We start from the raw sequence: 16,064 nt of genomic DNA on the forward strand, positions 1-16,064 counted from the left end.
GACCGGAGGAGTTCGTTCACTTCTGGTTTTGTTCGGTTTTGCTTCTCAATTGTTGCTCGAGCCCGCTCTGTTCCCGCGGCCGCTAACAACTCTTGGCCGTGTCAGAAGTGATGCTTCTGATGAGTGGTTTTCATGTTTGACGAGTAGCAGAACAGGGTTTACGGGCCCCACCATGCATTCCAACTGTTAAGTGGTTGCACCGTTAACCAGATGCTGCCACAGAGGGTCTCTGCCTGGGGAATCAAGAAATGCGTAATTCTTTTTCTTTTTTGTCCTTTGCTCGATCAGGTCACTGTTTGGCTACATTTTTAAGAATAAGAATTTTACAATTTCCTTTAAAAAGCACATGAGCCACTATTGAATTTAAACCACAGCCCAAATACCGTGGGGATAACATAGTGTGACTAAATAAAATGAACATAAACAGTAAAAAAATGGTAGAATCTCAATAGTTCCTCTACGCACTGGAACTAGAACGCTTTCACGGAAGCTGCTACTGAAGGCGAGTGAATCAACGTTGTTAATCATTATTTAATGAACCTTGAACCGCCAAACCTTGAAACAAAAATGGGAAAAACCCATTACCAATGATCCAATTATGAGAACCAAACTTTTAACGCGTTCGAAGCAATTCGATAAGGATTTCCTATGTGCCACCACCACTACTTCTCAGGAGTGGGCCCTCACCAAGTCTCGAACCTAGCGGAGGTTGTTAATTGATTCTTAGACTTGTTATTTCATCGTTTTTTCTTTCTTTTCGTTATGCCCTTTACTTCCCTAACAACCTACCTCCGTCTAGGTCGGAAAAGAAACATAGAAGATCACGCGGATCAGAGGTTGAGAGCGGGAAAAATAAAGAAATAAATTGCTCACTCAACGCCACACACAGACGGCTGGGCTACATCCTTTAACCCACGTCCGGCAGCCATCGGAGGGGTGGGCATAATGTTTTGAAATGTTTTTGCCCGCCTTCAAGGTATATCGCCGACAGTGCGATGTGGTTGTAATTGTAACCGCGGCGCTCTAGACCCCTCACCTCCCTCACTTAACAGAACATGGAAACCGGGGTGAGCTGGCCGATGTTTCAAAATCAGCCTTATCTCGCTATTCGGTGTTTTCGGTTTCCTTATCGGACTCGGACGGGTACTGCGGACCTTCATCGAAGTCACCAGGCATCTGCGTCAACTACACCGTAGGCATGTTCGGAATTCGAAGTATACTGTTATCTTCTGGACGCAATGTACCGATGAGTTGAGGTTGCAGATGATGTAATTCTGTCCATTTTACGAACCGTAAGCATGGAGAAAAATAAATTTTTCAAACAACATTCAACGGAATGTGCAGAAGGCGAGCAGCTGTGATTTTGAAATTAATTGATCGTCCTGTTCGCAATTACGATTGTGGCAAACCTTGCTGTTGCTTCCGAGCGAAAGGTATTTAAATGGTCAGAGCGATAGTAATGCTTTTCATCGAATACAGGTGAAATGAATTACGAAAAAAAACCTATGCGTATTTTTACCCCTCCCACTGCAGCCCTCAGTGCATTGCGCACCCCGGTATCTCCCCCATGCGCACCAGGAAACTGGCCCAAAACCAGAACGCATCGATTTGTCAACGGTTGTCTGAAACTGTGCGGCTTTTCTCACTTCGCCTGTGCTTTACATCCATCCACAAACTGTCGCGGAATAACGTCGTTAGTGCCGTCGCACGGACGCTGGGCGCTTGGGGGAGGGTTGGGATGGGAGTTTTTTTCTCGTTGCTGCCCGCACAACACCTACCCGAGACATGAAAGCGAGCCGCCCGGTGTTCGTCCGTCGGCGATAGAAGGAAGTCGTTTGAGTCGCTGCGCCATTACGGCCATTTCTGCTGGTGCACCGCCGTCGCCGCCGACGACACGACTTTGTCACTTGCGTGTTTGACAGCAGCGGCGGCGGCGGCGGCGACGCCGACGACTTAAAAAACCGTCCCGCGCATACCTACCAACCCCTTTGGAAGGGTATAGTGATCCCCTATTCGAGTGCGGGGGGTTGCTTTTTGCCCTGTCTCGCATGAGCTTTGATCGTTTGGCACCTTCTTCTCACGTGTTGCAGGTTCTCAGGTGAGCTGTATGCAGTTTCGTGGTGGTTTTTCTCTTTCGTTTCGTTCGGCAAAAACGGCATTTAACAAACCGAAGACGAGACCACCGAAGGCCCAGTGCAAATATCATTCTAGGAAGGAGTCTTCTACCCGGTCGGCGTTGTTGCCCCGAGAGGAGTTCTACGAAGGAACCGCCAGGATGATTGATGTTGCTTTATTTTTTTGTCGAAGCATTTCTTACTTGATTAGCGGAGGAAAAAAGGTCAAAACGCACATTTTACGGACGGTTCTCGAACGCGACCGAGTGCAACCGGTGGCCCGGCGACGTTAAATATAGGCCACTCGGTAATACACGCCCGTGGATGTCGTACGGAAAAACGCAAAGAAAAACCGGGGGAAAAAGACAAAATTGTCGCTAAATTTTTCGCTTCCCTGCTCCTCGAGGTTTTCCTTTGGAAGCGTGGAAAGCAGCACTGTAAGACACACATCCCATGGTAAACCGAACCCCCCGAACACGTGCGTGGATGTCTGCGGCCATACACCAACAAGCACCAGAAAACCAAAGCGAAGTGGCCCCGCGCGACCTGGTAAAAATAGAATTGGTACTGGGTCGACTTCAAATAAATCCATCGGCCCTCGCGAGCCGATGCCAAGATGCCAATAGCAATGGGGGCCCCCGCGAACTGCATTCGCGTACACGAATGAATGAAAAAAGTTTTGAAAACGAAAACCACACCAATACACATTTAAAGAAACGGGGCAATAATGTAGGAAAGTTAAACAAAACCTGAAGCGTTTGAAAACAAACCCGAGGCCTGGTAAGTGGGCTGGCGGCGAACCCGGGAAAACCCCCGGCAAAGCGCGCCGTGTAATCTATCCGATCGAGTGGAGGAGATCGCCTACGATTTTCAGTTCAGGCCCTTCGTGGCGGAACGGTTTGTCGAGATTTAAAGTTTGCCGGATTTAAATTTGATTTGGAAATCGTCAAAAAAAAGCGAAGATAAAAGCAAACAACGTCCCCACTCTCGCATCCCACGCGACACACTCAAAAATGCCACCACTTTGGAGGGGGTGGGGGGGCGTGATCAATGCGGTTATGTGTTGGACCAACATAAACATCACCCGCTGCTACATTCTTTCCTCCTACAATCTCGAGCCCCAGTCTCCCGGCGATCGATCGCTTTCGATCACTTTCGATGATCGTGGATTTTGCCTTTCTTCTCGCGCGCTTTGTTTTACTTCTTTTCTTTTTCCTCAACCTCATTTGCTTCCTTTCTTCCGACACACGCACAAACGTTTCGGGGGTCGCCCGAAGAGAGTTGCCCGATCGGTTGATAACGACGCACTGCGGTACGATTTTGACGGGCTGCTGGGCGGACGGAAAATAAACGACCTTAAGACCGAGATATCAGAGCCGCACGCTGATGATGGTAGCTTTCTCGGGGTATTTTTCGTTGTTTTGTTTTTGCGAAAGCCGTAGGCACTTTCACCGGAACGCGCACGGCGTCCTGGTGGCCAGCACGTTGACTTTTGAGGAAAAAATACGATAAATTTTAGTCACAGGAAGCAGAGCCTTGATGCCGGTACGACACGCACCGGTACGATCTGATCTTCCCGGCTGGAGCAATTAATCACACCAACTGTCAAAACACTGTCGACGCCTTGTCAGATTGGTTCGCACCTGGCAACGCACCACCACCTCGATCGCGAACCGCGATGACGAGGATCGACCACAACAAAACACACCCGCGAGACACTCGGAATGGCTGCACTTGTCTTCTGACGCAAACCGCGGTTGTGTGAAACCGAAATGGAAGGAAAACAACAAACAAACGCACAAACGGGCGGGCGGCAACACTTGCACGTGCACTTGATGCACCTTTGGCGCATCCGATGGCGCTTGATCGGGAGGGCTTGTGGAAAGGGGAGGTGTGCCTCGCAAGGCGTTGCGGTTGGCGTTCACTTCAATATCGAACGCTATCGATAGCGATGTTTGAACTATCACCTAACCATACAAACACACACACACACACTCGTCTAGGGGGCTTTACCTGGCGCCTTATCACCCCAAAACCAGCCTCCTATCTAGCCCACGTGTTGGTGAAGGGGAGCCAACCAAACTCCTGCACGACAACGATAAACAAAACACACCTCGAGCGCACTTAAAAATGTGTGAAAAAACGAATGGCAGTGAAGCACAAATCGTTGCAAAATGCAACTAGAAAACACTGGTTTAAACATTTAAAACTCACATTAACAAGTGTGTAACATATTTACTGTATTCTAATAACCACAATTTCTTCCCGCGCATCAAATCGATGGAGCATCGACGAAAACGTACGTCCTTCCGCGACGAAGGTTCAAACACGACTGCTGCTCACGAAGTTCCAATTGGTTTTGCGCGGCTTTTTCGTGCCGTGCAGCGTTGTACGCAATATTGTTCACAACTTTACTCGCGGGAAGAGAACCGGTTGTTAGAGTATAAGGGAAAGTGAGGCAAATTGAACTTCTTTAACGATGGAAACATATCCCTATTGATTCATTTATTAAAAGCACCTAAAAATCATAATTCTCTCTGCGTTCCTAATAGAACAAAATCTGATTCACATTAAATATAAACGTTTGTATAAGACGGTATATTTTCAATAACATTCTTTTACATAATGCCACACTTTCCCGTACACAAACTTACATGCGATTCCGACCCGGGAAACGCATCTTTCTTGGGGTTCGCGGACGAAAGTCCCCAAAAATTTCGTTTGTCCACCAAATTGTCCCACTTGCAGGGACCGAGGAGATCTTGCGTAATTTGAAGGGACTTTACGGAGATGATTCCACCATCCCGCACCCCGCTCGCTAGGCCGCCAGCTCTCAAGGGCGATGTGTGTGGTATTCGGTGGACACTTAAGGAAAAGGCTTTAAAAAGCCGTTCCGTGGAAAGCGTCGCGCGTGGATGATAAACTTGTGCCACACGTTTGGCGGCTACCTTTGCTTTCGGTTTCGGATCGATCAACGGGCGCTCGACGATCGATAGAGGGTTTTGGAAGGTTAACTAATCGGTTTAACGCAAGGGCCAATCAAGCGCCCTTGAGTTGGGCGGAGCTTTGAAACATGAAACCTTCCAACGACACGGATTAGCCTTCAGGATGGTCAAAAATTAGCATCCTCAAGGCTGGCATTTTACAATAAATATTCTTTTCCACTAAACAGTAGATGATATGGAGAAACCGATTGTATAAACGCGTTAACGCGCACACTCAAGCTACATTGAAACGAAATTCAGTTTATTATTCAACCTTCCCTATGGTGTGATCTGCCATGCATGTATTGATCAGAAAGTAAAATCGATCATTTCCGGCGGTTGTTGTACCCTTTTGCTTATGCAGGCGCATGCCAAAGTCAAACTACGAACACATGTTGGGTCAGCAGTTCCTTCGCCTACCTCCTCGTCCTCCGTGAGCAGGATTAATGGTTCTTCCGCTGCAGGATCGATCTTCCGAAGCAGTTACACGAAACGCGTCGAAAATTGCGACCGGGAATGTTTGTTTGTTGTTTAGCATGAGTAAATGTTTACGGCTGAGTTAACTTCTCCACGCCAACCGTCGAAAGAATGTTTAACGCGGGGGTGCTCAACTATTACCGAAGAAGCAAACGTTGTTTGTAGAAAAATATAAAATTTCATTTAAAGAAAAACATTGAAAAAAGTTTATTACAAAAGTTTAAATTTTGTTTCTCTTTTATATGAGTGAAAAAAGTAAATTTCCTTTAAAACTCCCCCTGGAAACTGTGGATGACAAGATTAAAACGAACAAATCCGCATTCGGTTTAAGGCTAAAATAACTCCAACAAATACCAGGCAAGTAAAGCAATCTAGGCGATTGATCCGCTCGACAGGAAATTAATTTTTGGATTAGCTGCGAGGACGTTTCAACGTCTCACGGCAACGCACGCCCAGATGTTGCCCGAATACCGCTTCCCATCGCGCGCGCGACAGATTCGGCACCGTCTGAGTATTGACTTCCTCCGAGGGAAAATCGGCGATGCTCGATGCAAACGTGTGTGCGCGATTGGCCACCAAGGCGATCGACGTGTGCGCGCACGGACCAAACGCGAACCGCGTGACAAATCGATTCCGGTGGAATGCTGCACTGCCGGAGGGGCCGCCGGGATTTGGTGGTGGGCCAGATCCGGTTTGAAGGATGGCCGACTCAGCGAAGTCCCGGCCCGGGGCCGGCGAGGGGCGGCGAGGGGCGAAGCGGTTAAGTGCATTTATTTTCGTTCTTTCTCCACAGAAAAAAACACACATATACACAAGAGGGACGCTTTTGAAGAGGCACCTCTTAACAACTCTTTTCGGGAACACTGTGGGCGCTCCTCGGTGCCTCTTGAGATGTCGATCCCTCTCTTTGCCTCGTTTTCCCCCGCCCCTCTTTCAAGTCATCGTCGATTGAGTACAAGTACTTTAATTGTAGGGACAGAAGAAAACAGTCGCAGAAGGTCGCAGGAGGGAAGCCAACATAACAATCATGAGTGGCTGGCATACCACGAGTTAGGCAGTTATTCTCTGTGTGTAGGATAGTTTGTCAATCTGGATTACCTTTTTTCCGTCCCGCTTCCACCTCGATGTGGTTTATTTTCCTTTCCTCCACAAACCGGCATCGTTTGGTTTTGTGTGTACTTCCTTCTTACTTCACGCGGGGAGATTGAGTCGCGTGCTCGCTCCAAGCGACACGGTCGGAGTGCTAAAATAAAATGACTTTCTGAAACAGTTCTGCCGATTCCGGCCGTCACTCGGAAGGCGAGCTTGTTTGCGATCGCACGTGGGTGTTTGCTCGAGGTTCGATTTGCTAACGGAAAACCTATGATCGAGCGTGCTGGAGACTTCATTGCTGAAACATTCCTCTTGAGACAGATATTCCCAACCGTGGAGGTTGACAAGAATTTGAAACACATGTCTACAAATTTAAAAACAACGACAAGTAAGTGTAACAAATATCAGCAAATAAAATAAAAGAACATGAAACGCTAGCTGGGGAAAAGTTTCTACTGAACTAAACCTTCAAAACAGCGGGGGGCCGAACCGGATGAAACCAATATCGCACAACTCCCGGTCCACAATAGAAAGTGAAACATAAGCCACAAACGAGATGCGTTCGAGATGCACCAGAAGAAACCATAAACATTTGCAGCTCACTTCCTTTGCGGAACCAACCACTCGGCATACCACTTGGCGTGGTGGTGCGATTTAACATCTCTTTGCCCTCGTTTCTGTGCGGTCAACCGCGCAATGGTTTTCCTTTAAAAACCAGCCCTCCACCCTGCGATGGAAACCAGCCCCATCGCTTGCTAGCTGGTGAAACATAAAACTACGCTCCTCAAGTGCCCATGTGCGGTGTGCCGTTTTGCGGAAGGATGCCGCACCGGAGAGCAACATGAAACCAGCGCTGGGACTCGGAGCTATTGAAGGGAACAAACGGAGCGCTCTAACCGGGTCGAACCACATCTCAAGATTGATAACATTGCATTTTTATGAATGGCAGCAGAAGGTAAACCAAAGGGAAATTGCGCGAGAATGGTTTGTTTACCTAGAAGGAAACTCGTCGGAGCCGCCCCAGGAAATCGTGTGGTGGGGGGGGGAGGAAGGAGGATGTTCACCCATTCATTCATACGTTTCTTCCTTCGTCCGCGTTAATTCATTCTCCCACAGCCGTAGCATACCCGAGCGGCACCTTTCCAGAGATACGGGGGGCCTGGGTCTGGTAGACTGGATTTCCTTGAATGGAGCCCACCGACGAATTTGTAATTTGTTGCTCGCGACCGGCGGAGGAGGAAGGAGGAAGTAAAACGGCGGTTGGTGGAGTTGTCGCGTCGAGTGTAGGCGAACCAGCTCCGCTATATGGCAAGGGCAAGCTCCAATTCAACGCTTTGATAGCTGCCAAAGAGTCAAGAATAACTTTGATCTCCATGCCGTTTTAGAGCGCTTCAGAACAACTTGTTGTGCGAGTAGTATATTTAATTGCATCATACATGTAATATTTAAAATATTTGCAAAAGTTGATTGTAAAAATATGATACATTTGATAAGTTAATCAATTCAAATAAAAAAAATAGAAAACGTAACATTTACCATACATGCTTACAAAACTTGACAGAAAAATCACCGAAAGTATAATTCTTACTAAAGTACACAGAGAAACTGTAAAGTAGAACCAATGGAACAAATATATCATCATACTTGTAAAAGAGCATTTCCAAAGCTACAACAAGCAAATCACGATCGCCTTGCTTCGTTCTTAGCTTCTCCCGCCATGTTTGCACTGCAATCGATAGATCGTTGATCCGGAGCAAACAGGGACCCGTAGGTGATGCTGTTTGCAGCGGAAAATGAAGTGACAAAAAATGTGTTTGTTTTAGCATGAAAATCACGTGAGAGCAAGAGGAACAATATTGACAAATTCTAAATAAATAATGAAATATGCTCGCCGCTGCTCGGTTCGAGGACGCTGGTTTGGCAACGCTTTTCTCGCCGTGGTAGAGTGATTTTTTGATGAATTCTTTTACTTTTGTTTTCTAGGCTTCAAGGTCTATTTGAAAAAAAATATGCTAAGTAAAGAAAAGTAGTTTAATTGCTTTAGCAACCGATTTTTCCATTTAAAATTTTAATTATCACGAGACATGATACAATATCGTAACGCGTAACGCTTTGACATCTGCGCCATCTGTTGGATTTTCAGAGCACTATTCGGTAACGGATTAGCGTTACAGTACGTTACCATCACCTTTGAAATGACAGTTTGAAAAACTATTTAAATTTAAATTGAACACATTTTGTATCAGTTTTGAAATTTTGTCGAAATATATGGTCAGAAGACTTTAATCAATAAAATATAAATGGAAAAACAGATATTTTCACTTACCTTTTCCAGCCGCACGCACTGCTGGTGGCATGTGAAGTCACAAACTACACACCGCAACCCAATGTCCAGATGGAGCGCCTGGTGGCACTGCTGGCAGATCCGGTCGTACGACGGCGGCAGAATCTGGAAGATGTGTGTAAACTTGGCCACCTCAACCTGCGGCTCGACGAGGAACCGTGTGAACTTCTTCGTATCCGCCAGTAACCGTATCCGGTCCCGGTTGGCCTGCTCGCTGGCCACCCGCGTCGCCTCCGACCCCACATTCTTTGGTGTTAGCGTGATGACGCGCGCATCGTGAAAGTTCTGACCGCGCTGCGGGTTCGCGTTCAGCTGCTTCAGTATCTGCGACGGATCCTCGTCGATGAACGGGATGCCGCTGTCGCTGCCCACCGCCCCGACGATGATTTCGTTCTTGTTCTCATCGACCGACGGTTGCAGCTCGTCCTTGCCGGAATCGTCACTGATTTTAATCGACGGCACCACATCATAGTTCCCGTTGCCGTTGCAATCAACATCGTCCCTACCGATGTTGGGTTGGTTTCCGTTGTCACCGATGCCGGTTGCTTCCGGTGCTTTTACTACGACCTTTGGTATCGCCGTCGTAGTCGTCGTCGTCTTACGGTCTGGCTTGGGAGGAGGTTCGTTACGATCCGGTGGTTTGGCAGATTCATTGTGCTGCTGCTGCTGGTCGATCGGGATTCGGTGCGGTTCATCGAAGCTGAACTTGACGGTGTTCAGATGGCGCGTTAGCTTGTCGTTCTCGGTGTTGCGGGTGTAGGTTGTGCTCTTGAGGTTGGAGGACTTGAGCTTCGATTTCTGCAGCAGCTGCTGCTGCAGTCGGTCGCGGCCAGCATCGCTCGGTGGTTGCGTCTCTTCACTGCTCTCGTTGTCGAACTCACCGCCGGCACCGGAATTCGGTGGAAGAAGGCGCTCCTCTAGTTTCTCCGCGGCCGATAGCAATGGACGTCTAGCGGCGGGAAGCAACTGGAGCTTCTGACAATCCTCCGGCTGCAATGGAAACGGTAATGAAGAAATTGGGTCAGTCTATTTTGGTTGCAAAACCATCGCGCTAATAAATGTAATTCCATGGACTTCTGTGTCAAAATGTCAACACCATGACTAAAAGTTGCAAACTGGAACCAAAGGGAATTGCGAAATACAGTCCGTAGATGTGGATTAATCTCTGTCCGATTGTCATAAATCTATCCCTATCTCTCTCCCTATTTCTCTCCTTTACCCCACCAATCGTGGTTTCCAGCATCATCTTCATCATTGTCATAATCCGCCGCTGCATCAGGGAATCGGTTTCTTGCCGTTTATTCCTCCCCACAAATCCTGTGGAAGCGTTCTGCCGATTGTGTGTGGTATGAATTCACGTTTGCACATTCCCTCGAAGTCGGCCAAGAGAAAGAGAGCAGACAGGAAAGGAGGAAGGCAATCGTTGGCCAGAAAAATTGCTGCTGGTCGTAAATTTCCAACAGAAACAGATTGCAGCCAGTGGGGGTAGGAGGCACGATAGCACGGTCCGATGTCCTCGATGTTTGACCGGTCAACGAGCGCTTTGGTTTTGGGGTTCGGAGCCTCTCCAGCATAAAGTATGCGTATGCCAACGTCGTACGAGTCCGTCCCCGTGGACGATAATCAGACATCGAACGATTGGAAATGGAGATTTATGGGCACTTGAATGTGTATGGCAACTAGTAGACCGTTCGGTACACAGTGATTAAAAAGTTTTCCGACCCGGGTATGGAGGTTCACATGACAAAAAAACAAATATCGAAAACAAATAAAACACACTAACATACGAGTCTACACTAAATTGTGTTTTCTGACACGTTTTGGAAACTTTCACTCCCCGAAACCGGAATGATTTTCCTTTTAAAAGGACAATTTTTGTTTTTTAGTGATAAAAGTATACATATACAATTCTTTAGACTCCAACACAACTAATTTTGTAGAAATATGTTTGTGGAAAAATTAAACAATCAAACAAGAACCTTAAAAACCACGATGAGAGGTTCAATATACGAACTGTATATGAAGCCAATGTTCGTGTTGGATAAATCGACGCGGAAGCACAGATTTCCCGACACGATTTGATTTAAAAAAAAAAAGGTTTAAATATATTTATGGAAATCTGTTTTTTAATTAGTAGAAACATTTAAAAACATTGAACCCAAAAACCAAACGTTCATGTCTGTCGCACAGCCAGTTAAAATAAAAACCATAAGCAAAGGAATAATAGACTGCAAAAATTCTTAAGGGAGTGGGAAACCGTTAGAAATGCAACAACAAAAAAGAAACCCCATTTTCGTAAACTTTTCCCCATAATTCTAATGAAACACCATCAGCATTCGTAGATTGATCGTCTAACTTGAACCGATTGCGTTTTACGACCGGCCGGATGAGTCCTAAGCCTGCCACAGATGCGGGATTGCGCAAACGCTTCGCTCTCCATATTGAATATCCATCATACTTAATGGGCTCGGCAATGTTTTTATTGATTTGTGGTGTGCTAGCATAAATTGAGTTTAAGTGATTTGACAGCGTTTTTGTGACAGTGACAATAATCTTACTGCCGGATTCATTGTGTTCGCCCTATCAAACCACGCTCGGGGTGCCAGCTCCCACACGGACAGGGTTGTTTTGTTTTTTCGGTCTGTTTTCTTTTCGCTCGCCCAGCCCTAGACTCGCTTTCGCTTTCGCCGGCTCGATGGCTGCGCGTTGGTTCTTATTTCATCGGCCGTCGTAAGAGGTAGTGTAAATCTTTCGTCACCGTTCGTTTCCGTTTCGCGCCCTGCCCCGCTCACTCAGCTGATACAATAAAATCACACGTGACCCGGAAAAGAACGTTCACCGAAAGTCAAGAGAACACACAAACCCAGTTGCTACCGTTTTCACTTTTCCCCAACGAGGGGGACGTGTACACCTACGCACCTCGAAGTAGCGTTTAACTGATGGATTTAATAGAAGCCGTGGGGCTGATAATTGATACTTTTTTCCCTTTTCGCGGTAAACTACACCGGGTGGGTAAATATTTACTTTTCCCTTTTCGAGCACGAGAGCCGTTTCCTTCTTCCTAGTTTCCATGGGCGAGGGCTGTGGACCATTTTCTTTCCCCCTCCCGCACGCACCGATGCACTGCGATTTGATGCATCAGTGCTTATGCAATTACACATTTTCGGCTGGAAACTTAAAACCCGCACCCATTTCGAGGTACGCGTACGCAACATTTCGACGGAACCGGACAGCTAATCCCGGCCATCCCCGGCAGGATTCTTTTGACAGCTCGGAGAACGAAAGTGTACCGTTTTTTTTCTCGATATAGCGAGGCGAGCGCGAGGTGCACGGGCGGAACCGACCTCCAGCCGGGGTGAGAAAATACTTTGGACAGCTTTGTTTTGCCAAACGCCGCTCGCCGTTGCGCCAAGTTAATGACTTTTGGGGCCCACGGTTTCCGGGTGCGGCAGTTTCGACGTAACATCTGCTCCGCGAAAGGAAGCGACTCGGGTCGGTCAATTAAAGGGCGATGTGTGTGTGCTGGTGTGTGAGGGAAGGGCTGGGGGGACGGGTATTGGATGGATGGCACGATGAAAGATCGGAGAGGAGATAAAACGCTAAGACTAATTGAGTTTTCCATAATCGCTCATGGTTACCCGGTCGGTTCGTGCGTTCGGTTTCGTGATCACTTTGCAAGGTTATACGGTGCTCGTGAAATGGGATTTGTTAAGTCTGGCCAAACTTTCCGGCATCTTTAATGTCAAAAAAAGAACCCCTCCATAAACCCGTCGTAAAGAGGACACAGCACCAGCGTTGCAAGATGTTGAAAATGGTCGTCGAATCGTAACTGATTTCAATTTGTTTGATGTGGAGTGAAGAAATTTACCAGTCAAATTAACTGTAAATCGAAAGCGCCAGGAAATTGTGTCAGTTTGAAGTTTTCAAAGCCATCTAATGGTAATAAACTATCGACGGAAGAATTGCGAGCAAACAAGTAATCACTAGTCTAAATCTGTTTCATAAACTATGCATGGCACTAATAACTTAGCGTCTCGTTTTTTTCTAATCCACAGCGTAATAAAAATCCTTTCATTTGATGTTTTTATGCTTGTCTGACCAACTATTTTTTACTTTCATCTTTGAATATCAAACATGCGCACGGACAAGTCCTAATGAAAATAAACAAGCAAACGCGAAGCATGCACATGTTTGAATATTATTAAAGTTCAATGAGATAAGGAACCAACCATCGATTTGATGGAGTAATAAGATGAGTTCATTTCGTTAGTTCGTAGCGATGTACAATCGGCTGCAATAAATTGTATTCTGATTTCCCTTTTTTTAGGTTGGGAAAAAAAAACGTACGTTTTTAAACGTACGTTAAAGAAAACGTAATACAAAAAATGTTTTGTAATTCAAATATAGATTATACTTTGCATAAGATTTCAACAAATTGCAACTTCAAAAAAGAAAAGCGACCTTCCGACATTTCACTTGGATGATTTGTAATTTTCGCCAGCCAACCTATATTACACCGCCCGTGGCGTTTAGACAAAACATTCGCCACTTGAACGGCAATAAACGGAATTCAGATCTCGTAAATTTTTCGACCACCAGTGGGTTCCATGCTCACGCGAACCTTTCAGCAAAACCGGCCATTCGTTCCCTTCGTGTGCAAGCGAAAGACGAAAGAATTGGCGTTGAAATTTGCGGCATTTGTGGTCGGATTTTAGGTCGGGTTTGCGTACCCCCGATAGCTCCGATTGGCTTCACGCTGGGTGTTATTGAATACCGGGGCTGGCAAAAACACCGTGCGGTGATATGCAACGCAAGCAAACCGTATCTTGAGCACCAGCGAGACTCGTCCGTGGCGTTCCGTGTCTATCGGTTGGTGAAAAATGGGATAACGATCCGATGCAGCCGTCGGCGTGTACCGATGATGTATTGATTTGCGATCGAAGCGAACGATAGAAAAACCACACCGTGTGCCGCTGGACATCGGATAATCTCGGGACACTCTATCCCCGTGAAACATGCGTACTCTCTTCGGTCTACGAAAGAACCCGGTCAGATAATCGCAGCTTAAGTGTGCAATTCCTTTCGGCCAATGATAGAGAAGCTAACCGCACAATTATATACTCGTGTGAGATTAGCTCCGGTGAAGAACTTATGGCCGCATGGATTACGAACGTCATCTTTATGGCGGCGTCAGAGCGGAAACCACATGAAAATGGTCCATATCCCACAAGACTGCTAAAGATGCATGAAGTGCGTTTGTACGAGGACTTAAACTAGTTCCATGGTTCGGAATGAGCGAAAAGCAATAATTCACTGGTGGCAGTTACGAATCCAGGGAAACGGTGATCCGAAAGCGGGTACGTTTGAAGTGCAAGTCTGTTGCATTTTACTATGTACTTACTTATGAAATCTTGCTAACTCTAAGTGAAATATTGTACCCAAATATGTTGATAAACATACCACAAAACATTACTTTTCAGTATTAGCTCTCTGAGAATACAAAACGGAAATTTATGATGCATAAATTTCAATAATTGCTGCTTCAAAATACTGCCAAATAAATATCCCAATTTTTTATCTTGCTAATTATATAAACTTGTCCCAGATGAAATTAAATTTTTATGGATGTTTAGCCCACTTACAGACTTACTCCTCGATGGTAATTCCTTTACCAAATTAAATTTTCAATTGATTTAATTAACGTCCTCCATCGTGCTGGGCGTTTCGCTTTCCATCCAGCTGCCTTCTTGATGCCCCAAAGAACTTCCTCCTTGGAGTGGCCGTGCGTTCGAAAGACTGTTAATTATCCGCCAAGGATCCAAAACAAAGAAAAACCGTGATTTACATCCTTTCCGGCCCGCTGCTTCATCCAACTTTGAGCGGATCCACAGCGATTTTTTGTCGACGAAAAACCGCCAGACACTAAATCTAGGTCAGCCATTACACCACCGGCAAAAATGTAAGGCTGTGCCAGCGATTGCATGACAACTCCGTGAATGGATGACTGTTGTGAATGAAAATTGCAGTGCCTGTCATTTTCATTTCAGCGTCATTCCGGCGTATACGCCCCGCGCGCGTTGGGGGAGGGGTTGGAATTGCATCGATATTCCCTTCGCAGATTCCCGTGGAAAAGAAGTACGTTTAAGGGCTGAGGGATTCGACTTTATTGGTACAGACCTTTGCTGCAGAGTTTCTCATGAGAAGAAACACAAAATGCAGGCGCAAGTATCGCATGAATTCTGTTTGCAGAATGGATTAATTAATTATTGTGGGCTATATAATTAAATAACATAAAAATGGCCTTGTGTAAAATAGTTTCAAATTATAAACACTCCATAACTATGTAGAAGTTTTCCTGTATAAAATAAGACAATTTATAATTGTGCCAATTATCTTTCCATTCCTTCGAAGATATCACGTTATAGCACATCATAAGAAATTATAAACATGTTCACTGTACAGCCACTCTATACAACTATAAACATCCGTCCGCGCATCTCCGTCCGGAAGCAGTCAAGAAGAGTACTTACGCTCAGTATGGGACTACTTATTTGGGGCCGTTTTTTCTCCTTTGAACAGAGGCAACCCCACGGCATCTTACGGTGGTGTTAGGGGTTGCCACCACTGCACTTAGATTACTACAGACACTAGCAAGCACTCAGTCTATCGCGCGCGAATAAAGCACCTACACTACACACGACACTGCGAGTCTTCTTGGAATGCACATGATGCACGGCTGCTTTGTGGCGTTTCATTGTTCGGAGCTTGTGCTCATCCGTTCACGCGCCCACAATGTAACTGCTTCAATTTCCCATTTCAATGTCACTTTCATCTGGAACGTAACGTTGCGCCGGGGAGACTCTGCTCCGGTGCCGGTAATACTGTGTGTTTGAAGTCCATCAACGCCCTGAAGGGATCTGAAATGAGATAAAAGGAAAAAGATGGATTAATGGAAAAGAGATCCTGAAGCAATGCGAGAACTGAGACAAAACGAAATGAACGGATTATTCAAGTTGAGATTCGATTTCCTTTGCCTGACACCAACCCCTAAAG

General features: G+C 46.1%; 1 protein-coding gene across 1 annotated transcript in view; it reads right to left on the reverse strand.

The window, feature by feature from the left end:
• Nucleotides 1–15,673, reverse strand: part of LOC131287273 (tensin-1) — a 111,832-nt gene extending 96,159 nt beyond the window's left edge. The window contains exons 1-2 of the mRNA XM_058316308.1: nt 15,542–15,673; nt 8,994–10,001 (exon numbers count right to left, since the gene is read on the reverse strand). Of these exons, the coding sequence (XP_058172291.1) occupies nt 8,994–10,001; nt 15,542–15,607 (1,074 nt within the window). The 5' untranslated portion in view covers nt 15,608–15,673. The remainder of the gene's footprint in view (nt 1–8,993; nt 10,002–15,541) is intronic.
• Between the last annotated feature and the right edge of the window lie 391 nt (nt 15,674–16,064).

This window comes from Anopheles ziemanni, chromosome 3, assembly GCF_943734765.1.
Source record: "Anopheles ziemanni chromosome 3, idAnoZiCoDA_A2_x.2, whole genome shotgun sequence".
Lineage (NCBI taxonomy): Eukaryota > Metazoa > Arthropoda > Insecta > Diptera > Culicidae > Anopheles > Anopheles ziemanni.